This window comes from Mirounga angustirostris, unplaced genomic scaffold, assembly GCF_029215605.1.
Source record: "Mirounga angustirostris isolate CCGP_5_RB_7025 unplaced genomic scaffold, mMirAng1.0.hap1 SCAF_5, whole genome shotgun sequence".
NCBI classification, from domain to species: domain Eukaryota; kingdom Metazoa; phylum Chordata; class Mammalia; order Carnivora; family Phocidae; genus Mirounga; species Mirounga angustirostris.
Window position 1 is genome coordinate 153901884 of NW_026991713.1, and position 26516 is coordinate 153928399.

General features: G+C 47.7%; 1 protein-coding gene across 10 annotated transcripts in view; it reads right to left on the reverse strand.

Annotated features, from left to right (window-relative positions):
• SYT17 (synaptotagmin 17) overlaps positions 1–26516 on the reverse strand; it is a 190953-nt gene that overhangs the window by 73516 nt on the left and 90921 nt on the right. For 2 of the 10 annotated variants that reach the window (XM_064592596.1, XM_064592595.1), the window contains exons 8-10: positions 22511–22676; positions 15687–15780; positions 8152–9087 (exon numbers count right to left, since the gene is read on the reverse strand). In XM_064592596.1, coding sequence (XP_064448666.1) covers positions 8983–9087; positions 15687–15780; positions 22511–22676 — 365 coding nt within the window. In that variant the 3' untranslated portion in view covers positions 8152–8982. Of the gene's footprint in view, positions 1–8136; positions 9088–12239; positions 13013–14155; positions 14399–15686; positions 15781–22510; positions 22677–26516 lie in introns of those variants that run through there. The other 8 variants (XR_010411863.1, XM_064592591.1, XM_064592588.1 and 5 more) reach the window with 7 other exon arrangements.

Genomic DNA, 26516 nt, shown 5'->3' on the forward strand with positions numbered 1-26516 from the left:
ATGCTTCAACAACTACATGGGGGAAAATAGAAGTCACTTGTGTATCATTTTCATGATGGTGATATCACCTCCACCGTACAAAGAACTGTCCCTAACCAAGCTGTTTCATGGCTTGAATATGCTTCTGTTTAAATTAGCTCTGTGAGAAAGAAGTTATTTGGGTTTCTTCCCCAACCCCAGCTTTCATTGGGCTGGTCATTTGGAGCTGATAAACAGTCGAATTTGTATTATATCACCTTAGCTACAATGGAAATGCCTTTCTCAGAACTCCGTTCCTTGCAGGGTTCCCCATTAGCATGAGCTGCAGACATATTTGTGCAAGATTTGGAAGTGGGAAATGGAGTGGCAGCCATGTTGCTGTCCATACAATAGCGATTATACTAGGTTTTTGCTGTTGTTGTTCTTCTGGTGTGGTTGGGTCTTTTTTTTTGCTTTCCCAACAGCTGATCACCCTAGGCCAGGGGAAAGATTCAGATTATATAGAATCTGTTGGAAAGTATGTTCAATGAATGGAAAACTATAACAAAGCATATGGATATACTTCCCAAATTTGAAAATAAACAACAAAGAATAAATTGGAAATGTATGAATTACCAGATGAAAGGATTAATTATGCATTTTCCCATACGAATTCCTCCTGTGAACACTTCCCTAATAAGTCACTTGCACATATATCCTTGTCTTAGGCTCTGCTTCTAGGAAATGTGACCTAAGAGAGCAGGGATTCCTGGATGCCTGGAATGTGTACCTCCTAAATGCTGGTCTGGGGGTCCCGAAAAGACCAGATGATAACAGCCCTCACCCACCTCTTCGGGGACAAGGGCCTATGTTTCCCAAATGCCAAATGCCTACAGGTCCATTTCATAAATCCCAAATGTCTCCATGGCCCTTAAGATACTGATAAGGTACAGGAAAAAAAAGGAAACAAAGTGAGGAGTGTTATGGCACCATATAGTTGTGTCATCCCCTACCCCTCATCCTAGAAATGTATCTAAGAGCATGGGGGGATGCTGGAATGGGAGAAATATCATGGACTTGCATGAATACTCCAATGCAATGAAATGCTGATATTGGGACTTGGACTTTGGGTCCTGCCTGCTGGGAGCAAATTGTGAAATAGGTGGGCAATACCTCTGTGATGTCTTGATATGTTTAAGTCCCTGACTCACCCACAGTTAAAAAAAAACAAAAACAAAAAAACCAGCCCACTTGGCCTGGGACTAGGGGCTTGGGGGTTATGGCTAAGGAGTGTGTGTTTCCTTCTGCGGGTAATTAAAATATTCTAAAAGCGATGACTGTGATGGGTGCACACATCTGTGAATGTTCTAAAAGCCATTAAATGATACACTTTAAATGAATGAATTTTATGGTGTGTGCTCTAGACTGAATGTTTTGTTCCCCTCACCCCCCACCCCCAACTCATACGTTGAAATTTATCTCCAGTGTCATGGTAATCAGAGGTGGGGTCTTTGGGAGATGATTAGGTCATGAGGTGGAACCCTCATGAATGGAATTAGAACACATATAAAAGAGACCCCTGAGAGTTCCCTCGCCCTTCTTGCCCTTTCCACCAGGTAAAGACATAGTGGGAAGTTGGCGCCAACTATGAACCAGGAAGCAGGTTCTCACCAGACACTAAATCTGTGGTGCCTTGATCTTAGATTTCACCTCCAGTAGTGTGAGGAAGAAACTTCTTTTGTTTATAAACTACCCAGTCTACGTTACTCTGTTATAGCAGCATGAACTAAGACAGCGTGTGAATTATATCTCAGAAAGCTTTTTGAAAAAGAAACCCACCCAGACTTATTTTTGGCACTCTCCCGTGGTGATAGCAGAGCTGATGTGCAGTGTGGGCCACTTGAATGGATGGGGTTAGCAGCCGGGAATAAATGGTGGGGAGCGCAATCTCTCCCCAGCTTATTGGAGAATGGCTACTAAGTCTTGGGAAGTCCCTTATACCAATAATCATCCAAATGCCACCTAATTCCCAACATACCCCCAAGCCATCTTGGCTGCCACTTTGGGATTCGCCCCTCTCCACCCCATTCCACCTACGCCGATATATAACAACTCTAAGGTAGACCAGCCGGCCAGCTTTTCCCCAGTTCCTCCTATCTTCACCTAGGTCTGGTTGTCTTCTCTCTGCTCAGAGTGAGAGGCTTCTTCATTCCCTGAGTTTAATGAAAGGGCTCTCCAATCTTCAATTCTGAGAACTCCTGAGAAGGAAGTGACTTTCTAGACCATGAATTGTAGACCATTATAGATTACTGAGTCTCTATTACCTAATGATCTTTTGGTTCCAAATGTTAAGAACAATTATCCACAAGTTTGAAAAAAAGGAAAAAGACAGCTGTATAACTTTTCAAAATTAAATTAGAACACTATCTGCTTAAAGGTTATCTGATTTTCGAGGGGATGTAACTGACTTTGTTATTGACTGGGCCCCAATCCTATGAATATAGGTGTTAACTTGTAGAAGATTGATAAGTTGCAAACGATTTTTGTCCTGTGGAGATGCAGCTGATTTTTGCCCAGTAGAGAAGGTAACCTCAAAGATTATTGACATGTCATTATCTCAGAGCAGGGGTCAGCAAACTTCTTCCATAAAGGGCCAGATGATAAATATTCCAGGTTTTATGGGCCATACATTCTCTATTGCAACTATTCCACTCAGCCATTGTTGTATGAAAGCCACCATGGACTGCTGTGAATGAGCATGGCTGTGTTCCAATAAAACTTTATTTACAGACATTGAAATTTGAATTGTATGTCATTTTCATGTTATGGAATATTGTTCTTTCTTTTCCAGCTGTGCAAAAATGTAAAAAAATATATACAAAAATAGGTGGTGGGTTTGATCACCAGGTCATAGTCTGCTAATTCTTGGCCTAAAGATTTTATTGTCCTGTAGGTCATTAACTAGTTTCATATTTAACTTGGAAATTTATTCCAACATTCTTTTTTTAAAGATTTTTATTTTTCTTTCTTTCTTTTTATTTATTTGAGAGAGAGAGAGCACAAGCAGAGGGAAGGGTCAGAAGGAGAGTTCTTGGAGAAGCGGACTCCCTGCTGAGCAGGGAGCCCCATGTGGGGCTCGATCCCAGGACCCTGAGATCATGAGCTGAGCTGAGCTGAGGCAGATGCTCAACCGACTGAGCCACCCAGGTGCCCCCAAGATTTTATTTTTTTAAGTAATCTCTACACCCAACACGGGGCTCAAACTCACAACCCCAGGATCAAGAGTCTGCACACTCCACCAACTGAGCTAGCCAGACACCCGGCATTCTTTTTTCTTACGAACCGTATATGGGTGTATATGCGGTGGCAGTGTGGATGTATTAGTTTCTTCTATCCTCTGAACCAGTTTTGCCATCTAGCTGGTTCCTTCATTAATGAATTAAATACATCTTTGACACATGTTCACAATGTATTTCCTATTGAATGTGGAATAGTTTGGCTATCTCTGTTGTTCCCTGGGCTCCTCTCCTCTCCACCAAGTGCTTTATCAAGACGTTTTCCTAATTAAAGTCAGGTCTGTCCCTAAGAGAAATTCTGATGCCTACGATTGTCTCCCACCCTTCTACTATTACGAAGAGGCCCTTTGTGCACAATACCCTCCTTGAAGGGGCCAACTGCTGGGGCTGGCGATGGGCTGCCCTGCATGGATGAAAAGTAATGAATTGGGGCACCTGGGTGGCTCAGTTGGTTAAGCGACTGCCTTCGGCTCAGGTCATGATCCTGGAGTCCCGGGATCGAGTCCCGCATCGGGCTCCCTGCTCGGCAGGGAGTCTGCTTCTCCCTCAGACCCTCCCCACTCTCCTGCTCTCTCTCTCTCTCTCAAATAAATAAATAAATGAAATCTTAAAAAAAAAAAAAAAGAAAAGTAATGAATTAATGACACCAATCGTGGCAAATGCACAGCAGGGCTTGGCAATGAGTTACCAGGGCCCACGTGGAGGAGAGCAGGGCGCGTGGAGCATCTGAGGGCTCCTGCTCGGCTTCTCCCCATCTCCCCCCTGCATCCATGCTCGCGGCACAGCTGGGCACTCATTCCTGTGGTATCATTAACAGGAACCAGTGCTCCCTAGAAGACTTGGCTCTGACAGGCCAAGTTACTGCTGGAGACTTTCTATTGTAAGACAAACAGCAGTGACTCCAGTGGGCGTGGGGAGAAGCCAAGGCTCCTGCTGAGGGGAAGCTCACTGGATGCCTGGTTGTTATTTGGCTCCATGGGGGGTAGGTGTTAATTAAATAGTCCCTGGGTGGCGGGAGGGGAGCATTTCCAGCTGAGGAGGACTGGAAAAACTGGCACCTCTCCTCCCAATTCAAGATGGCCACAACCACTATAAACAAATGCCCACCCTCAGTGGAAATCAAAGAATTACTGTTTAAAATCAGTACCGGCAATGAAATCTTATTATTTTTGTCATCTTTGCATAGATTAGGGTGGAAATTGGTAATACCTTCTTGAAGGCATTTGGCAATAAATATGTTAAACATATCAGTGTTTTGTCTTAATCGCTGCAGTTGGTCCTGGGTCCTTGGCCAACCCCTAGCCTTAGGGGTTATGAGAGAGAATGGGCTGAATTCATCATATTTTATTTTTATTTTTATTTGTTAAAGATTTATTTATTTGACAGAGAGAGACGAAGTGAGAGAAGGAACACAAGCAGGGAGAGTGGGAGAGGGAGAGGGAGGCTCCCGCAGAGCAGGGAGCCCGATGTGGGGCTCGATCCCAGGACCCCGGGATTACGACCCGAGCCGAAGGCAGACGCTTAACGACTGAGCCACCCAGGCGCCCTGAATTCATCATATTTTAGAAGTAGCTACATAATGAACATCCCCTAGGGATCACAAAGTGTCACAGAAGGAAGGATCTGTGGCAACAAAGACATTCTCAAGTACTTGCAAGAGGTGCAAGGTCACCCAGGTTGAATACCAAATGGGCGGTGTCCTGTCCTCGTCCTAGCTGACGAAGCAGGGATCCCAATCACCATAATGATGGCGACTGTTTACTGAGGTCTACTATGTGCCAGCCACTGCCTAAGTTCTTCTCGGGGAGCATCTCACCCCGTCCTCACAGCCTCAGAGGAATACTGGCATTCCCATTTGCATTTCCAAATGGGAGCCTGGTAAGGTGAAGCAGCTTGCCCAGGTTACACCTTGCAAGCGCTGCAGCTGGGGTGTGAGCCATGAATTTGACTCCAAGCCCACGATCCTCACCTGGAGGCTCAGCAGGGCCCCCGGTGTGGGACTGTGGCGAGGACTGCATTGGCTTCCATGGCTAAGGTCCCTGACAGTCGGTAGATGTTAGGAGGACTGCTGTGCAGCCAAACCTGGATGGAAAAGAAAGCCCTGGATTCTTCTAACATGGCATATTTGTGAGGACTGGCTTCCTCAGAAGAATTCCCCAGCTGGTGAGAGCCTCCTTAAAAAGACGGATGCCGGGCTGTTGGATCCGAAATTCGCTTCAAAATAATGGAGGTCTGATTCCTCTTTTTTTCCCCTTTTTTTAATATTATTATTATCCTTCGAATTGGGCAAACCACTTAACTATGCCCCATGTGTTTATTTTGACAGCTGATATAGCTCCTGATTCTCTTTTGCAGCTCTACAGAGAATATCCTACTTCTTAGGAGCTGAGAACATGGGAAAAAAAATACTCCCTCCAAAGACTCTTCACGGGAGTGAGATGTGGTCTTGCCCTTCTCTGGAAGACTGCCCTGAGGCTGCAGTTAGCTTTTTGTGTTTTCAACCTCCTTCTTCCCAGTTTGAAATTTAGAGCTGGTTCCTCGCTGCCTTCTTGTACTAGACATATTTTGTTTTCTTGTTTTCTTTTTTTAAGATTTTATTTAATTATTTGTCAGAGAGAGACACAGTGAGAGAGGGAACACAAGCGGGGGCGGGTGGGAGAAGGAGAAGCAGGCTTCCTGCTGAGCAGGGAGCCCAATGTGGGACTCGATCCCAGGACCCTGGGACCATGACCTGAGCCGAAGGCAGATGCTTAACAACTGAGCCACCCAGGCGCCCTGTTGTGTTTTCAATATGGCTTCCATTAGCTCTCTCTCTCTCTCTTTTTTTTTTTTTTTTACAAAACACACCTCCAATTCCTTTTGGAAAGCCATGTGTCTTCAGCTCTTGATTGCATGGACCCTGATTGACTTAAGCAATCAATGTTTTATCCTCCTGGCCATGATGATGGGTTGAATTGGCCAAATAACCCAGGTACAGCCAATGATATGAGAGGAGATGTTTGCCGGGGCTTCTGAGAAAGAGTAACCCCTCCTTTTCTTGAAGGATATAAGATGTGGACTTATACTGGCCATTTTTGTTTTCCCAAGTGGAGAGACTGGAGCCTCAGGATCAAGCCAACACCACGGAGGCAGAACAGGGAGATAAATATCTTTGGCAATATCATTTAAGCCTCTGGATCAAGCTGAGCCTTAAGCTAGATACCTCTGGACTGTTCAGCTCAACAAGTAAATCAAAGTCTTTTTGTGTTTAAGGCAGTTTGGGTTGGGTTTTCTGTCACTAGCAATCAAAACAGTCTCAGTGATGCACTTGCCTCTGAGGACTGCCAAGGGAGCAGAAGGAGTATCCACCTGCTCACTGGGGGCTCAGTCTGAAGGCAGGGACCAATGTGTTGGCAAAAGCGCAGGTGAAGAGGGGCTCTCATATACTGTAGGTATGAGTATAAATTAGTATGGGCTTTTGGGGGGTGTCTCATTATAGTGTAGGTGTTTATGTGTTAATCTGGGTCCTCTGAGAAGCAGGCACAGGGATGGATTATGTGTGCAAGGATTTTATTAGAGGAAATGCCTTTGTGAAAGAAAATATGGAGAGAACCAGGGAAAGCTGGGAGAGGTGTCAGTCTGTGATGCAAGTCTGGCCCTCCAGTGAAGGACAGAAGGTGGAGGCCTCCTAGACTGGCCTGTAGTCTAAAGCAAGTTCAGCAAGGCCATCGGGGTGTCCCTGAACCAAAGTCCACCACCAAGGGAATGCTGCCCCCCAGGAACAAGGCTGCCTCACTTAGTCATTGCCTGGGAGCAGCCTATGGGAAGTAAGGCCTCCGAGTAAACAAAATGATGGATTTCACCCACAGAAGCCGGGGCCCTCAGTCAATTCTGTCCCTGGGAGTAGGAGGCCCTTGAGGTGCATTCTCACAGTGCTCACGGTACACATGCCCAGAAAACACTATTGAAAGGTCGATAGTGGTTAACTCTGGCTGGTGGGATTATGGGAGATACATCCAGGACACTTTATATGTGCTTTTGCAGTCCACATGCATATTTTTGTAATAGAAAAGTAATCCTATTTTTAAAATGTGCTTACACTTTGAACTGATAATTCCACTTCCAGGAATATATCCCCAAGAAAATAATTGAATATATATATATATACAGATGATTATCACTGTGTTATCTGTAATCATGCAAAATTAGATGGCACCAAAAAGACTAACAATAGAAGGACTGTCAAATACACGTTGATATGTCCACATGCTGAGATCGTATGCTTCATCTGTGATGATCGTATGGGTGATGTATATTCATTGTCATGAGTACCAGCTTCCCTGTCTGTCTGTCCATCTATCATCCAGGTCTCTCTAAATATATCTCTTGATTGTTTTCACTCCTTCCTCCAACCATCCGTGCATCCATCCATCTACCCATCTGTCTATTTACCCATGCATGCATGCATGCATCCATCCATGCATGCATGTATCCATCCATCTACCCATCTGTCCATCTACCCATGCATGCATGCATGCATATATCCAACCATGAATGCATGAATGCATGGATCATCCATCCATCTATTCATCTATCCATGCATTATCTATCCAATCATCCATCCATCCATCCACCCATGCACGCATGCATGCATCCATCTATCCATCCATCCATGCATCATCCATCCATCCATCCATCCATGCATCATTCATCCATCCACACATCATCCATCCATCTATCCATCCATCCATGCATCATCCATCCATCCATCCCCGCATCACCCATCCATCCATCCACACATCATCTATCCATCCATCCATCCATGCATCATCTATCCATCCATGCCTCCATGCAGCTATGCATCTATGCATCCATGCATCCATGCATCCATCCATCATCGATCTATCTCCCCCGCTCTCCCCCACTCTCTCTCTCCCTCTCTCTTTCACGGATTATTCTCAGGCTTGGTTGCCTGGCTTCCCTGCCCACAGCATCTCAGCAGCAACAGTCTAGAAAAGATGGGAGATTCTGTGGGCTGTCAGAGACTGGCACAGTGACACCCAGATATGATGACAGGCGACAAAAATACCTGAAGTAGATGAAGCGCACATGACCCTGAATCATCGAGAAAAGACTAATCTTGTTGAATATCATCTGTTTAGGGAAGCAGGGAAATGTATACGTGGTTTAAAAAGATTGCCATCCAAAGTAGAAAAAATAGAGACAGTTGTGATGCTTGGGGAATGAGTTTTCGTTTTCGGGAAAAGTCCCCTATGCAGAGCTCCTTGTTCCCCAGAGCTGCCTGATAAATCACAGTCAGAGCTGGAGGGGAATGCATCTCCATTTTACAAATGAGAAAACTGAAACTCAGAGAGGTTAAGCCACTTTCATGAGGTCACATGGTAAGCAGAAGTGGTGGGATTTGAACCTTTTTTTTTTTTTTAAGATTTATTATTGGTGGGGGGGTGGGAAGGGGCAGAGGGAGGGGAGAGAGAGAAATCTTAAGCAGGCTCCACACTCAGTGCAGAGCCTGACTCGGGGCTCGATCCCACGACCCTGAGATCATGACCTGAGCCGAAACCAAGAGTTGGCTGCTTAACCGACTGAGCCTCCCAGGTGGCCCCAGCCTATGTCTTTTTGATTCCAGTTGAGTAACATGGAGATGCACCACCTAGATCCGCCTTCGAGGAAGAGGGCAGAGAGCTTTCAGCTGTCAGCTCCTTCAGGGTCGGCATCAGCTGCGGAGAAGTCACATCCTTTCTGGGGAAGCCTGCGTCGCCACCGACTGGGTCAAGTTCGGGTCTGAAGGCCTGGTCCTTTCCACCCCATGTGGTCCACTTTGATGGCAGTATTTCTTTTTTTTTTTTTTTTAAGATTTTATTTATTTATTTGAGAGAGAGAGAGAGAGAAACAGCATGAGAGGGGAGCGGGTCAGAGGGAGAAGCAGGCTCCCCGCTGAGCCGGGAGCCCGATGTGGGACTCGATCCCAGGACTCTGGGACCATGACCTGAGCCGAAGGCAGTCGCTTAACCAACTGAGCCACCCAGGCGCCCTGATGGCAATATTTCTTTCTCCTGGATCTCCCTGCCAGGTTGGCTGATAATTTGCCAGGTCACACCCAGCTCCACTTCTTCCTCCGCTTTTCCTCCAATACCTTTAGGTATTGATCCCTAAGCGATCTCTGCACCAAACTCTGTCTCAGCGACTGCTACGGGAACATCCAGTCTAGAACCACGGATACTGGGAGAGGTCTGAAGAAGCAGGCAACAAGGCAGGGCTAAGGAGCTGGATGGCTTCCCTCTAGGCTGGCAATCAGTTGTGGTGGGTGGAGCACCCTCAGTCCCTGGCACAAGGTGGTTCAAACTTTCACTGAGTGAGCTGGGAGGGTGTCCCAGGGGCAGGGAATGCACCAGCAGAAGCCATGTATCGGGTAATGATACATTCATTACCAATACAATCGGGAACAGAGGAAATAGTATGCATAAGCATAACTAGGTTGGATGGCTATTGCTACAAGGCTTCGATGCTCTACAGAAAGATACTTATCAGCCGAGGACGAGTCACAGGCCCTTGCTCTAGGAGTGAAAGCCAGAGAACCTCTTTGGTTGCAGACAAAGAAGTTGGCAGGAGGGCAGACCAAGCCCAGGACTCAGAGTGACCGAACTTCAAAGGCAGTGAAGGTCCCAAGGAAGGCATGCATTATACGATGGTCAGGGCCCTGGTTAGGACCCTGACCCATGGGAAGAGGTCATCTCGGTGGTACCCCCAAAGATGTTTCCACTTTGGGGGCCATTCTGAATAATGCTGCGATGACCCCTCACGTCTGAATACCTGTCTTCAATACTATGGGTTATATACCCAGAATTAGAATTGCTGGGTCATATGGTAATTCTGTTTAACTTTTTGAGGAAGCACCGTCTTGTTTTCCAGGATGGCTTCACCATCTTATATTCCCACCAGCCATGTATAAATCTGTTGATATTTTTGTTTTTCTTTGGGGAACCGCCCACCTCTTCGGGCCCATGTGGTTTAGGTGATATCGACTCCCACACCTTTCTGCCCCAGAGATGTGCATCTGAGCAGGGTCTAGCCAACCAACATATGCCAAAGTAGAGTGTGACTGAGCCTGACCAATGAAATTCAACTCTGAGTCTAGAACAAACCTTGGATTTTTGTTACCTGGAGCAATAAATCCACCTCCCCTCTTTATTTATTTATTAAGCCAGTTTAAGTTGTGTTTCCTGTCACTTGTGCTCAAGTAACCACTCTAGCCGGTGCCTGGGTGGCTCAGTCGGTTAAGCGACTGCCTTCGGCTCGGGTCATGGTCCTGGAGTCCCTGGATCGAGTCCCGCATCAGGCTCCCTGCTCTGCAGGGAGTCTGCTTCTCCCTCTGACCCTCCCAACCCTCCCCCCTCTCATGTGCTCTCTCTCTCAGTCTCTCTCTCTCAAATAAATAAATAAAATCTTAAAAAAAAAAAAAAAACCACTCTAGCATTAAGACTTGCTTGTTTAAAATCTCTGTCTGGGAGCTTTATCCCCCCCGTGTTCCACATTTATTGAGTGTCCGAACTACACTAGGTACGGCTACAAGACAGTGCTGGAGTCGGGCTCATTGTGAGGGGGCAAGACCGGATCAGTGAACGGTCAGAGACACGACCTTGCAAAGGGGAACTTGTGGTTGCAGGTGTTATCCTTCCGTGACCTCAGAGCTGCAGTGGCAAGAAGCAGAGAACCTGGGTGAGGGTCCACCTACCACAGTAAAAGTCACCTCACCTCCCCACTGGAGTAAAAGCCCTCTCCAGTGGCCTCGTGTCTGCACCGGCACCCCTTTCTTGCTGATGCTCGAGGAGGCAGCTGTCCAGCCTTTCTCTCTCATAAGGCTGGTCTTGACTTGCCACTGGGCATGGGGTGGGACAAACTTCACCCTGAGGCTGGGCCCAGCTCTGGCTACCAGGCTCCAGCCTGGCCCCCAGGGTAGCAAGTCCCCGTTCCATCCCTCCCTCCTCTAATCAGGAAAAGAAAAAGGAGCACAGAGGGAGTAGCAGTTGAGGGCTTGAATCTGGACTTTGGTAGGTCTTTGTTTGAAGCCCACTTCACTACTTGCTGTGTGACCATGAGCAAATCACTTAACTTCTCTGAGCCTCCGTTTCTTCATCTGCAAAATGAGACTATTAATAGTTTTTACTTCTCAAGATTGGTGTGAGGAGTGGCAATGTCATTAATGCTGATGGCGGTGATTGCTAATACCTCATGCGAGCCATTGTGGCCACTTTATGTACATTAGCTTCTTTCTTCCTCACAGCAACCCTGTGAGCTAAGTCTCATGAGCCCAGTTTGCAGATGAAGACACCGAGGCACCAAGAGGTTAAGGCATTCACTTTGGGCCACGTGATTAATCAGGGGTGGAGCTGGGTTTCCAGCAAGGGCATTCATGCTCTTGCCCGTGTGCTGGACCAACTGTACCTCCTATAAGCCTCAGATCTGCCCTATGGGTAGGAACAATTACTAAATCCATTTTACAGAAGAGGAAACGGAATGTCAGAATAAGTAATTCCCCGCAAGGACACAGAGCTAGAAAGCAGCAGGGCCAGGGCTTGAACCCAGGTGTGTATTCTTTTCACTGCTTACACCCGGGTGCTGCCCCAGGCGCACCTCCGTTCTCATACTCAGGATCCTGGGGTGAGGGCTGGTACTTGGGTGCATTGGTGAGCGGACACGGAAGCACTGTCCTTTGACCGATCTTTGTACAAGTCCCTCCCCCCACCCGCCCCATGCTTGCGTCACTAACACCTTTTCATCCAACAATGCAGCACTACGTACTGTTTAAACTGTATCCACTGGGGCGCCTGGGTGGCTCAGTCAGTTAAGCGTCTGCCTTTGGCTCAGGTCATGATCCCAGGGTCCCGGGATCGAGCCCTGCATCGGGCTCCCTGCTCCACGGGAAGCCTGCTTCTCCCTCTCCCGCTCCCCCTGCTTGTGTTCCCTCTCTCGCTGTGTCTCGCTCTGTCAAATACATAAATAAAATCTTAAAAAAAAAAAAAAAGATAAACTGTTTCCGCTGTGGAGAAGGACGCCCCCAGCCACCTAATTCGCCAGTCTCCCTGCCATCCGTGGCACTTCCCCAGCACCCTTGCAAGAGCCCTGGTCTCAGGGGCACCCACCGCTGGTGGGCCGGGATCATATCTGCACGCAGTCCTCCTCTTCTGGGTCTGCGTGGACACCATCACCCGGCTGGTTCCCGTCCCAGTAGCTGTAGTCACAGGAGGGGCCGTCGGTCCATTCAAACTGCCCTTCCTAGGCAGCCCCATCCGGAGTGCGAGGAGGCAAGCCCGAGAGAGAAAGATCTGGCAATAGCACCAGCCCCACCTCCGGGAAGACACTGTAACACCTCCATGCGCAGCAGAACAGAAGTCCTCACGTGGATGTGAGACACTGTAATTAGCACCACGAAACTGTTTGGTGAAGCCTTACTAGGTGCCACGCCAGGCGCCTTAGCCTCACTGTCCTCCGAGTGGGCATCTGCATCTCCCTTTCAGAGATGAGGAAACCGAGACTCAGACTGGTCCAGCCAAATTCATACCGCTCATAGAGCCTTCCTGCTGGGATTCAAACCCACGTCTGTGACTACAGTACCCAAGACCGTACCTACTACTCCACTTTTTTTTTTTTTTAAGTTACCAGTGGGCAGGGGTCACCCTTCATTTCTTTCCTTTTGTCCAACACAGTGTGTATTCTTCTTGCCCGAGGTGGGACCGCTCTGTCCAATTACAAGAAAACGCCTGTTGGGAATGTGATTGGTGTTAAAATAAATGTGCAAATTAACTGTGGGGAGAACTACATCTTTGCAATGTTCTGGAACACAAGCCGTTTCTGCATTTATTCAAGTTCTTAGAAAAGTCTCCCCCGAAGCACTGATGATTACGGAGGGGGCGTCAGATAATGGAAATAGCATGCCGCCTCTACGAGAGAGTTCTCGAGCTTGCCTGTCCAGCTCTACCCTCTTCTTCCCTGCAGTCTGGACAAGGGGCTTAACCTCTCGGGTCTGTTTCCGCACCTTTACAACGGGGCTAATATCTCCCCCAGAAAGCTATTGTGAGGGCTGACGAAGTAAAGCACGCAAAGGGCTCACAGTGCCTGGCCCTGAAAAGAAAAGTTTAAAAAACAAGCCCTTTGACTGCACTGTTTGTTATTATTATTCTTAAATCTTGTAATACAAGTTCCTTAAACCCCAATTAAGTGTGTTCATCATCCCATTTTATTTTATTTATATGTACATATGTGTATATATATATATATAAGCTTATTTAAGTTCTCTCTATGCCCAATGAGGGGCTTGAACTCACGACCTCAAGATCAAGAGTTGCATGCTCTTCTGACTGAGCCAGCCAGGCACCCCTATAATCCCATTTTATTTTATTTATTTATTTTATTTATTATTTTTTTTTTTAAAGATTTTATTTATTTTTTGACAGAGACACAGCGAGAGAGGGAACACAAGCAGGGGGAGTGGGAGAGGGAGAAGCAGGCTTCCCGCAGAGCAGGGAGCCCGATGTGGGGCTCGATCCCAGGACCCTGGGATCATGACCTGAGCCGAAGGCACACGCTTAACGACTGAGCCACCCAGGCACCCCCCATTTTATTTTAATATTTATTTATTTGAGAGAGAGAGAGAAAGCCCATGCGTACAAGAGGGGGGAGGGGCGGAGGGAGAGAGAAAAATCCTCAAGCAGACTCCCCGATGAGCACGGAGCCTGACCTGGGGCTCTATCTCAGGACCCTGACATCACGACCTGAGCCAAAACCAAGAGCCAGACGCTTAACCGACTGAGCCGCCCAGGCGCACCCTCCCCCCTCACCATGGTCCCATTTTAAAGTTACTATTACAAATAGAAATGTTGTCGGGGTTTTTTTTTTTTTTTTTAATTTTTTTTTTAAGATTTTATTTATTTGCGAGAGAGAGAATGAGAGACAGAGAGCATGAGAGGGGGGAGGGTCAGAGGGAGAAGCAGGCTCTCTGCCGAGCAGGGAGCCCGATGCGGGACTCGATCCCGGGACTCCTGGATCACGACCTGAGCCGAAGGCAGTCGCTTAACCAACTGAGCCACCCAGGCGCCCTGTTGTTTTTTTTAATGACAACTTCTATGTAGTTTCTTGCCAGCTGAATTCTATGGGTTTAAAAGATGTATCTCTGTCGAGTCTGCTCAGTACGGTTACCTCTGCCACTCCGAGAGCAGCCCCAGCCAGCCTAAACGAGCCGTGATCGTGCTCCAAGCACCAGGCTAAGCTCACTGACCTTCTCCAACAAGGCACTACGAAGAAACTGAAGCTCAGAGAGGTTAAAAAAAAAAAATGCCCGAAGTCACCTACCACCCAGTCAGCCACAGGACGGGAGGGGGAACCGGGGCCGGTTCCCCACAGTACCCTGGGGCAGGGCTGGTAGCACACACCTCTCAGAACAGAGACAGTATTCAGCTCACCCAGGGAAAGTCTGGGGACAAAACTTCCAGGTGGAGTCTGCGGTGATATCACCAGGTATAAGATCTGGCGTCAGCTCTCCGTTTTGGCCTAACCCTTCACCATGAATCCATTGACCACTGCCCCGCTCTGCATCCCCGACCCACTGGTCTTTAATGCCCTCGAATGGGTCAGAAGTGCTCACACCTTAGGCCTTTTGCCCATGCTGTTCCCTCTCCCTGGAATGCTTCTTCCTCTGGCTGACTATTTATCCATTAGATAGTAGCTTAAATGTCTCTAACCTAGGGAGGCTGTGGCAGCCATGGAAGGACACTGCCTGGAGCTCCTTTAGGAGGACCGGCTACAGGGAACATGGCTGACTGACCGCCTCAGCTCCCCTGCCCCTTGGGATTCATCCCAGCATTCACAGTGAGACCGGGCTTCCTCCAGGCTGTGCCCTGTCGGTGACTCAGCAAGAACTCAGGGGTGCTAGTGCTGGCCCATTCCTGCCCCATGTGGGCTTCCTCTCCTGGCCCTCCTTTGCCTGCGGACTCCCCACGGGCCTAGCCAAGTCCTTCTCAGAACTCTGCTATAATCAGAGGCTCTTCCTCCCTGGTCTTCCTTCCCCCGCGCCCCTCCCAGGTCTCAGACCCACCTCGCTGTCCGGAGACCTTCCCTGCCTCCTTATGCCCCCTCCTCTTTTTTTCTTCACAGCTTTTTCCCCTCAGAAATCCCTTGCACATCTAATCATATTTTTGTGTCTGCTTTTTCGAGAACTCAGACCCAAACAAAGGCCTCCCCTGACCATACTATGTTCCCATCATAGGCTCATTCACACCACTGTATTCTAACTGGGGCATCTCGGTGTCTGATTTCTCTCCGTGTGCTGGGCACGCAGCAGTGACCTGGCATAGAGGTTCCATGCACAAGGTTGGCTAAATCGAAACGGCGTCTTGGTTGGGAGCTTCCAGCAGTACCTGGTAGTCACGGCTTCCTTACCTGTCTGTGATCATGAAGCCCTGTCCAGACGTCGGCTGGGATCCCAGGCACACAGCTGTTGACAAGGTCATACACAAAGACATTCTCTTCCCAGCTGCAAACGTAAGGAACGCAGTAAGTGGGTTATTCCTTGCCTCTTTTCATAGGACAGAGTTGCAAACTGAAAGCGATCCTTCTTAACCTTCCTGGGCCACAGTAAATTGAGGATCTGATGCAACCCCGCTTTTTCCTTCTTTAATTACATCACCCATACGTGACTGCCCTGCCAGAGGCACCTCTGGATTGGATTCATGCCAGTTCAAGGCAGATCTCAGCACTGCTATTCATCCGAAAGATTTAAATCTGCCTCAAGGGGCGCCTGGGTGGCTCAGTTGGTTAAGCGACTGCCTTCGCCTCAGGTCATGATCCTGGAGTCCCAAGTCCCGGATCGAGTCCCGCATCGGCTCCCTGCTCAGAGGGGAGTCTGCTTCTCCCTCTGACCCTCCCCCTCTCATGCTCTCTGTCTCCCATTCTCTCTCTCAGATAAATAAATAAAAAATCTTTAATAAATAAATAAATAAATAAATAAATAAATAAATAAATAAATAAATAAATCTGCCTCAAAAGCACGAGCAAACAAGGTGGACTCGATTGACAATATCACGAAGAAAAAGAAAGAGGTTTATACCACATTGCGCCCATCAAACAACTTAATGAAAATCTCCACTAGACATTTTTGTTTTTTCTCAAAAGCCCTCCTTTTGCTGCCAGTCCTTACTTACCCTACTAATTTTTTTTCTTGCATACCATCTCCAAAATCTTTTGCTTTCCTGGAAAATTCAGCTCTGGTCTTGAACTTACAGAGCCCACTCCGCAAACCAAAGGCCTCCAGGGAACAGATCACTCTCCTTTAGAAAGTGTCTTAGTCTTTTCAGGCTGCTGTAACCAAGTACCATACACCGGGTGGCTTTCCAACAACGGAAATCTGTTTCTCACAGTTCTGGAGGCTGGAGGTCCAAGATCAGGGGCCCAGCATGGTCAGGGGAGGGCCAGCTTTGTGGTCACAGACTTCTCACTGTATCCTCATAAGGGGGAAGGGGCTAGGGAGCTCTGGAGGGGCCTCTTGCAGAAGGGCACTAATCCCATTCATAAGGGCTTCACCCTCCTGAACTAATCACCTCCCAAAGGCCCCACCTCCCAATACCATCACACTGGGGGTTAGGTTTCAACATATGAATTTGGGAGAGACGCAAAGATTTAGTTCAAACGATATCTATTAAGCAGCTCCCTGAATATGACTGCCTGGAGAACCGTGTCGAGAATGATTCAGAGTGCCAGAAGTCTGAGTGCTTCTGGAACGGACTACTAATTTCTTCCACAAACACAAAATTAAGAAGAATAAACGTGTCTGCTTTGATTTGCTACCAATGGCTCAAGACAAAGGAAATTTAAGAGTGGGCATTTTGGACAAGGCGGCAGCCTCTGGACAGCGGCCATTCAGACGAAGCCAACGAGAGCAGACATGCTTTATAGCAACACAAAGGGTACAGCAACATAGTCCTGTTTTGAAGTGAGTTATTCGTGGGCGCCTGGGTGGCTCAGTTGGTTAAGCGACTGCCTTCAGCTCAGGTCATGATCCTGGAGTCCCTGGATCGAGTCCCGCATCGGGCTCCCTGCTCGGCAGGGAGTCTGCTTCTCCCTCTGACCCTCCTCCCTCTCATGCTCTCTGTCTCTCATTCTCTCTTTCGCAAATAAATAAAAAATAAATAAATAAATAAAAAATGAAGTGAGTTATTCGTTAGGTGTTAGGCCCAAGGCTGATAATTATTACTTCATCATAACTTCTTCAACCCACTAACGTTTACCTTTTAATGCCATGTGGAAGCCAAAAATGGGAATCCCTTGCCCAGTGGAATCTGTTCCTCAGGGTTTGGGAACTACTTGAGTGGAGTGTGCCTGTTGTTCGTCCATTGGCTCTCACCTCCCTTGCCCACCCTCCTGAGCTTGGCCAATGGCATTTTCCAGGCTCGCCGATGTCCAGGCACTGGGTACACCATTACCTTCCTCCGGGGTCTTCCCGCAGCTCCAAGGACCATGTCCCCACATGACTACAAGCCAAGAAGGAAAGGCAGTGATGGAAACTGGGCCTTCTCCACATGCCCGTGTCCATTGATCAGGGAGGAGAGTATTTCCAAGATGCCCCTTACAAACTTCCCCTTACATCCAATTGGCCGAACTGGGTTTTATGGCCAGTGGGAGCTGCAAAGGAGGCTGGAAAGTGAAATCTAGCTTTCTTAACTTCTTACACAGGCAACAGGCAAAGGGATTAGTCGTGGCTGTGGAGTAAGCTACTAGAAGGGTCTGCCCCAGTGCCATTTTGATGTGAGGATTCAATGAGTTCATTGGTACCATACACAAAACACAGTGCTCAGGGAACATGTTAATGATCGAATGGAAATTTCTGTGTGTCTATCTCTCTATCTATCCATCCATCTCCATTTCTTTGTTGTTTTTAGCAGCAGACAGCCTTCAGCATCCTTCACTGATTTTTTTTTTAAAGATTTTATTTATTTATTTGACAGAGAGAGACACAGCGAGAGAGGGAACACAAGCAGGGGGAGGGGCAGGCAGAGGGAGAGGGAGAAGCAGGCTTCCCGCCAAGCAGGGAGCCCGATGCGGGGCTCGATCCCAGGACCCTGGGATCATGACCTGAGCTGAAGGCAGACGCTTAACGACTGAGCCACCCAGGCGCCCCTCACTGATTTCTTTTGTTAGGTGAATTATTTTATAAGCTCTTTGAAATAGGAGGTGAGAATCCCCCAGAAGACACCAATGCCTTCTGCTATGGTTTGAATATTTGTGTCCCCCCAAAGTTCCTGTGTTGAAATCCTAACGCCCAATGTGATCATATTAGGAGGTGGGACATTTGGGAGGTCCTTAAGTGGGAGTGCCCTGATAAAAGAGATGCTGGAGAGCCCTCTCACCCCTTCCACCATGTGAGGACACAGCACAAAGATGGGCCATTTGTGAACCAGGGAGCGGGCTCTCACCAAGAACCCAACCATGGCTGGCACCCTGATCTTGGACTTCCAGCCTCCAGAACTGGGAGGAATACATTTCTGTGGTTTATCAGCCCCCCCCCCCCCCATCTGTAGTATTGTTGCAATAGCAGCCTGAGGAGACTAACACCAATACTATTGGAGGAAATGGAGGGGAAAGAGGGTGAGCGAGGCAGGGCTTGCATGCCCTCGGAAAGATGAGCTGACATGAGAACACTAAGTAAGAACTGAGCCCCTGAGATGCCTAGGGTGATAATAAATGAAACCATTAACAGCTCCCACTGTTGAGCACTCGGCCAAGCTAACTATGGAAGAACTTCAGATGCTTGGTCTCCTTGGTCAGATCATGCGCGGAGGAAGTGATAGAGCTGGGACTGGTCCAGCACTATCTGACTTTAGTGCCCTTAAGGCACATCACATCTCCTCCTGTGGGCTTCTCCATCTGGAACATCTGCTGTTCCCATTCCTTAAGCTTCCTAAATTCTTCAAGGTCCTGATCCAGGACCAGTTTTTCCAGGAAGCCTTCCATGAGCACCCCCTATCCACTCCTGGACCGCCTGGAACACCCATTTCTGACCTCTTAGGGGTAGGCTGGTTGGCTTAGCTCTCTATTTCTCAGGGTCTGGTCTCCCCAAATGGGCCACAAGGACCACACAGACCAATATCAAGTCTTATTTCTGTTTGACATCTTCTCTCTCATGCTGTCAGCAGGCTCGATTCAATATCGATGTTCCAAGAGTGTGTGGTCTGACATGGGAATGATCCAATTTCTGGGGACAAAGTGTTCTTCAGCCCAGTGGGTCGCTGACCTTGGTCCTACCCAGCTGGGTAAGCACTGGCATCCCCCAATGCCTCTCTCGTGCACAATTTGGCTACATTGACTGCTGAACATACATTTTGGTGGATGGCTGCCCAGTCACTTTTAGCGATTTTGCCATCTTTGCTCAACAACACCTGCTTGGGAAACTATTTCAATAATTTATTGCATTTCCCCCATATCTGGTCAAAAATAACAGGAACAGAGAGAGAAGCCCAAGGTGCTACTGCCAGTAATCAGGAGCATGGATCAGATGAACTTAATTCAATTCAACTGTCGCTTGAAACAAAGATGGAAATTATCAGGTAAACAGAAAATTTGAGGATCTTAAGCTTCAATCAGATGCTCCGCGGACATAAACTGATTGTGTGTGTAATTATGAAAGAAAAAAATTGAAAAAGCATGAAAAAAACCACCAGAAATATAGACTCGGGCTGTGTCTCAAAGACAAGATGTAATTAAGGATTTTATAATGGTGTCTAGCTTTATGCAAACTGAACTTCATGTATAATAGATGAATGAATTGTTCAGGTTTAACTTTCCTACATGTCTTCAGGAAAGTATTATATTCCAACATGGAAAACTACCTGTAAAGGAGAGGAAAGGGAGAGACTGTTAGTGTAAGAAAGGCAAGGAGGAGCAGTAGGAGTTGAGAAGACAGGAAGAAGGTAAGTCAAGGCAGAAAAGAACAGGAATTGGGTCAGGGATTGCCGGAAGTCCCCCAGTTTGCCTGGAATCCTTTCTGATGCCCAGCTAACCAAGGTTGAGGTTACAAGCACCATGAGCAGGCTGAGCTGCCCTTCCTCTGGGCTGGCTAAACGGAAATCTTCATTTGGAATTTTGAGAGAGAGAGAGAGCCAGTGCTGGGGTGGGGGGTGGAGGGAGAGATAGAATCTTAAGCAGGCTCCACACTGAGCGTGGGACTCGATCTCACGACCCTGAGATCATGACCTGAGCTGAAATCAAGAGTCGGACACTTAACCAACTGAGCCACCCAGGCGCCCCTGGAATCATTTTATTTTATTTTAATTTTTTTAAAAGATTTTATTTATTTATTTGAGAGACAGACAGAGATAGCGAGAAGAGAGCATGAGCAGGGAGGAGACAGAGAAGCAGGCTCCTGCTGAGCAGGGAGCCCGATGCGGGGCTCGATCCCAGGACCCTGGGATCACGACCTGAGCTGAAGGCAGATGCTTAACCAACTGAGCCACCCAGGCGCCCCAACCCCTGGAATCATTTTAAAAATATACTCTTTATCACATGGATCTCATTTTCCTCTATAGGCTCACAGTTTCTGAGAACTTCTTTGATCCATCCTTGTCAGTGCCAATCCTGCGCTCTGTTCTCTATCACAGGGAATTTGCCCTGAAGACCATTTTTCACCGGTTTTCTTGTCAGCTGACCTGCCCGTGGTGGGAGGCACAGATGAGGGTGGGAGGGAGAGAGAAGCCAGGGTATTTGTCTCCCTCTCTGCCTTGGGAGTCACTGGCAGGGGCTGCCTCACCCCAGTGGCTCCAGATCCTCTAAGGCTGGTTTGCCCTCCCGTTAGGGGTGGGATTGGCTTCCTGCCGTTGTGAATCTCTGGACTGCCTCACTACTGCCTCTTTAAGTTCTTAGATTCCATCACCCGTGTGTATTAAATTCTCTGTTTTGAGTATTTGTAGTGGTTCCTGTTCTCCTGATAGACCTGACTGCCACGCTATATTCCCTCAGCACCACTGAGAATACAGTGGGAGCTCTCCACATTGGTTGGATAAAAACATGGAGGATTCGCTTACACACTAAGATAGAGGACCCCGTCTCCATTCTTACCAAAATTCGGGGACTCTAAAGCATAAAGAACCAACTGTCTTTCCAGCTTCAAGTCTTTGAGATTCTTTTTTTAAAGATTTTATTTATTTATTTGAGAGAGAGAGAATGAGAGAGAGCACATGAGAGGGGGGAGGGCCAGAGGGAGAAGCAGACTCCCTGCTGAGCAGGGAGCCCGATGCGGGACTCGATCCAGGGACTCCAGGATCATGACCTGAGCCGAAGGCAGTCGCTTAACCAACTGAGCCACCCAGGCGCCCAAGTCTTTGAGATTCTTGAAAAACACAAGCAGGATTGTGAAGTTGTAGTTTGGGCACCAATGGAACATAGCATAGTTGGCTTGAAGGAACCCACACATGGTCCAGGATGTCTGAGGTGAAAACAAGTCCTAATAGGGTGATGAAAAAAATGCTCTAGGAGAGGTGGTCGATGAGTGCAAGTAGGGTGCCATGGAGTCAGGGGGACTTCAGTGAAGAGATGAGCCTGAAGGTTAAGGAGGTATTTATCTGGAGGAGAAGATGGGGATAGGAATTCCCTGCAGAGGGAACAGATTGTGCAAAGGTATGGAGGAGCAAAAGGGCTGGATCAGACTGGAGAACTTTGAGATGGTCCGTGTGGCTGGGGCTTGGGAGACACAGAGGAATGTGGAAGGAGGCCTTGGTGGGTGGGCTATGGAATTCAACTGTTCAGGTTCAAATCCCAGCTCCACCACTTTCTAGCTAGCTAACTTTAAGCAAGTTACCTTTCTGGAGGATCAGGTTCCGTGTCTGTGCAATGAAGATACCTACCTAATATGGTTTGAGAGAGCTTCAATATGATGATGTATATAAATGCCAAGCAAATAAATGTCAGTTATTATTCCTCATATTATAGTCTTCGTATGTATGTTATGTGAGTTGTTATCACAGGGTCAAGCCCTCTGCACAAAATCAGCACTTATAAAGACGGATCCTGCAGCTTGCTATTTGCCACCCAGGATAAATGCTTTGCCTTCTACCGTTTCAATGAGAAATTGGGCTGGACCAATTTCAAAGAGAATTCGGGCTAGATCAAAGCTAGCTAGAATTACCCAAGAGAAACACCAGTGAGAAATGCCATTTTTCACTCCCCTTTCCAAAGGGGGTGCTTGGTTGGGCCATGGGGGATGGATGTCCACTCACCTGTGGATGGAGGTCAGTTTGGTGGATTTCCTGCCAGTGGAGAACTCAGAGCAGTAGAAGTCAGCCTCGGCCCAAGTCTTATTGAGAGGGAAAAATCTATAGCAGTGGCCTTTGAACTCCATCCAGAACAGTGGGCACAGGGAAGCCCGCGGCAGCTCCGGCATGCCTGTGGGCAGAAAGAAAACAGACTGGCAGGAGGGTGGGCGGTGCGCAGACATTGTTCCTACAGCTTGTGACGTCTTTTCAAGAGTGAACATAAAACATGGCCCATTATGATTAGTAAAATTCTACGCTTGAGGTCCAAAGAACACGTGCATACCTAACATTTACCAAATGACAAGAGTAATATACGCTTATTATAGAACACTTGGAAAAATGTTACTGCTCTGGTGTATTTTTCTTCATGTCACGCTTGAATGCAGTGATTTGTAAAAATTCAATTGTTATATTGTACTATACATACCTGTGAGTATTCCGAGTTCCAAAAATGAGAACGTATTTCCCCCACGTCATTATAAATTTTTGTAAACATGGTTTTAAATAGCTCTCGAATCCTCCACTGAGTGGCCCCCCTTGAGTTGATTTAATCATTCCCCTATTTGTGGATAATTAGACTGGTTCCCTTTTTTAAAAACAATTACACCCAGTGCTGAGATGAACAGCCCTTGTGCATCAAGCTTTTTCAGCATTTCTGGTGATTTTCCGAGGAGAGATTTTTAAGGCTTTGATACAATTTTGCTAAATTGCCTCCTGAAAGCAATTTATACTCCCACGGTAATGCCTGAGAGTGCCCATCTCACAGTGCCCTTGCCAGTGCTGAGTGTTATCACTTTCATGGCAATCTTTGCAAATTTTATAAGCAAAAAATGGTATCTTGTTTCAGTTTGCAATTCTGAGCTCTCTGGTGAGGGCGGGGATTTTTCCACGTGTTTATTGACAAATGATAGCCCACTGAACTATTTATATCTGTAAGCCCATCGAACTGCTGGGGTTCAGGATGTGCTCTTAATTCTGAAAAAAAAAAGCACACATGGAAAACCCATGATTGAGACAAAAAAGTTCTCCCAAGCATCAGCCCCCCTGAAGGCTTCTTAGGAGATACTCTTTTTGGAAACGACTCAAGATGACTGGCTGGGGGGAGGAAGACACGCCGAGAACCTTCCTTGAACAACGTTAGGTGGCGCCCCCGTAGCAGTGGGCGGTGGTGAGACCTGTTGGACTGGGATCTGGAGCCCGGGGTCCCAGCCACCAGCAATGGCACATTCCCTCCCTTCTTTTTTTTTTTTTTAATTTTTTTTTTTAAGATTTTATTTATTTATTTGAGAGAGAGAATGAGATAGAGCGAGCATGAGAGGGGGGAGGGTCAGAGGGAGAAGTAGACCCCCCGCTGAGCAGGGAGCCCGATGCAGGACTCGATCCCGGGACTCCAGGATCATGACCTGAGCCAAAGGCAGTTGCTTAACCGACTGAGCCACCCAGGCGCCCTATTTATTTATTTTAAAAGGATTTTATTTATTTATTTGACAGAGAGAGATAGCAAGAGCAGGAACACAAGCAGGGGGAGTGGCAGAGGGAGAAGCCGACTCCCCACTGAGCAGGGAGCCCGATGCGGGACTCGATCCCGGGACTCCAGGATCATGACCTGAGCCCAAGGCAGTCGCTTAACCGACTGAGCCACCCAGGCGCCCACATTCCCTCCCTTCTGAGCTGTCAAACTGGCTGACATTTGGGGTCCCTTTTGCGGCCACGCAAGGACGTGGGATCTTTGCCTTTCCAGCCACTGTAATAGCTGGCTGAGCTCTTGAATAATTAAGTAGTGGACAACACTCTCGGAGCATTTGTGACGTGCCAAACACATACAGGGAAACCGAGGCTTAGACAGGTCAAGTGACTTGCCCAAGGTCATCCTGCGAGTCCGTGGCAGATAGGGATTTGAACTCAGCCTTGGGACACCATAGTCTTTGATCTTAAAGTCCGCAGGATGTTTCATCAAGGGAAATCAACAGGGCTGAGAATGGTTAATAGTCTTTTAGCACTTACTTCAGGAGGTTGGTAGGCCAACTAATTGGGCCAGATCAATTCGCGGAATGCGTGGCATGTATGGACCGCTCTGTGATAGTATGATTATTAATGATTAGCTCAGGGGTTCATAACCAGGGTTGATGGGGCTTCGGGGATCCAGCGAATCCCCTGAAATTAAATGCAAAATCAAAAGTGTGTATGTGTGCGCGTGCACATGCGTGTACCTCTGTGCATTTATTTGGGGGAAAGGAAGAGTCAGTTGTTTTAATCGAGAGCTCTGCTAAGCAGACAGGTTCCATGCTTCCCATCACTGACCAGAGCCACTGGTCTTTCTTGTTTGACCAGAACCAGCCCTTCCCCCACCCAGGCAGCTGTGCTCGGCAGTCCTGGCTTGTCCCTTCTGCGTGTTGCTGAGCTCTTTGTAGGGATTTTGTGGCACTGCATTTTACGTAGAGAGAGAGAGAGAGCAATAATTAAATGAAGGGGTCTGGAAGGGGAAAGGAGGGGGCAAGGGTCCTCGCTCCCCTCTCCCCAAGGCCCAAAGGCTTCTCCTGGGTCCTAAAGCCTGGTGGATATTTTAAATCAAGTCTCCCTGTGGAAAACAAGCTCCCTCCTCCACTCTGCTGGTTCCTTGATTTTCTCCACTGAACAAACACGTCTGGAGTGAAACATACCAGAAAATGGGGCTGTGACAGGTCACTGCTTAATTACTCCCTTTTCCACCTGGGCAGGCAAAGGCCTTTAATTGGAAGGATCTGGGAGGCAAAAAGCCACGTGTTTGCACTGGGATGATAATGAACTCCACCCTGCCTGGTATCCCGCACCCCCTTTGCCTCTGGGATTTGAGAAACTGAGAACTGAAGGATCTCAGAGGCCATTCATCAGCCTGAACCCCGAAATAGCCTTCGCTAATCCGTGTCTCTCTTGTGAAGGGATTTCTCTAGGTTTATAGCTTTACAAGTCAGATAATGATGGCAATATAATAAACAGGATCAACACTACTGAGCTTTCATCTGAGCCAGGCATTGTGTCAAGTTCTTTGTACATAACAATTCATTTAGCGTTCACACATTCTACAAGGTAGGTACCACAATCACTTCCACTTTACAGAGGAAGAAACCTAAGGACAGAGAGGTTGAGTAACTTGTCCAAGATCACACAGCTCCTAAGCGGCAGAGGTAGTTTTTAAAGCCAGGCTATATGGCTCCAGACCTAATTTAGGGATTCCTGCTGCATTTAAGCCCATTTCCTTTAGTCTCAGTCTTGATGGCCTGGTCCTTCATTCACTCCTCTTCATTCAACAAGTCCTATCGGAGCACTACTTGGGCTCAGGCAGTTAGTTGGCTAAATGCTGGAGATACTGTGGCCAACTACACAGAGGTGGCCTCTGACCTCTTGGGTCTTACAGTCTAATGGAGACCGACATTAAGAAAAATAAGCACAGATATAAAATGTCATTAATGTGCCATTTGTGGATGCGTGTCATGCAGGCAAAAACTTGAGGGAGCAGCCCCCAAATTATTTTTGGAAGCTGGTTGTTTGCCCCCTTTGTCTCCCTAGTTGAACTGGTGGCCGCCCCAACCCTCTCTGCAAGGAGCCTGTGGGGTGATTAAGACAGGGCCCCAGAGTCCCCTTCCCAGATGGGGGAATTTCAGGGAGTTGCCATAGGAGCACCGAAACATGTCATATAAGGATTTGGAGATCTGGGAGGCTTCCTGGAGGGGATGATATCTCATCTGACACCTGAAAGGTAAGAGTCAGAGAAAATGTTTCAAGTGCTGTGTGGACACAGCAGGTGCAAAGGCCCTGAGGTATGAGAGAATGGAACATTTGGAGAACATTTGCAAATGGTTTAGCCAAGCTGGGAATCTGAGGGTGGCGGGGAAGGCAAGAGATGAGGCCAGAGGTGACAGGGAGGGGGGAGGGGTAGAGACAGGAAGGCATGCACAAAGGAGCTTGTTGCTCGGGAAACCAGGAGGCCAAA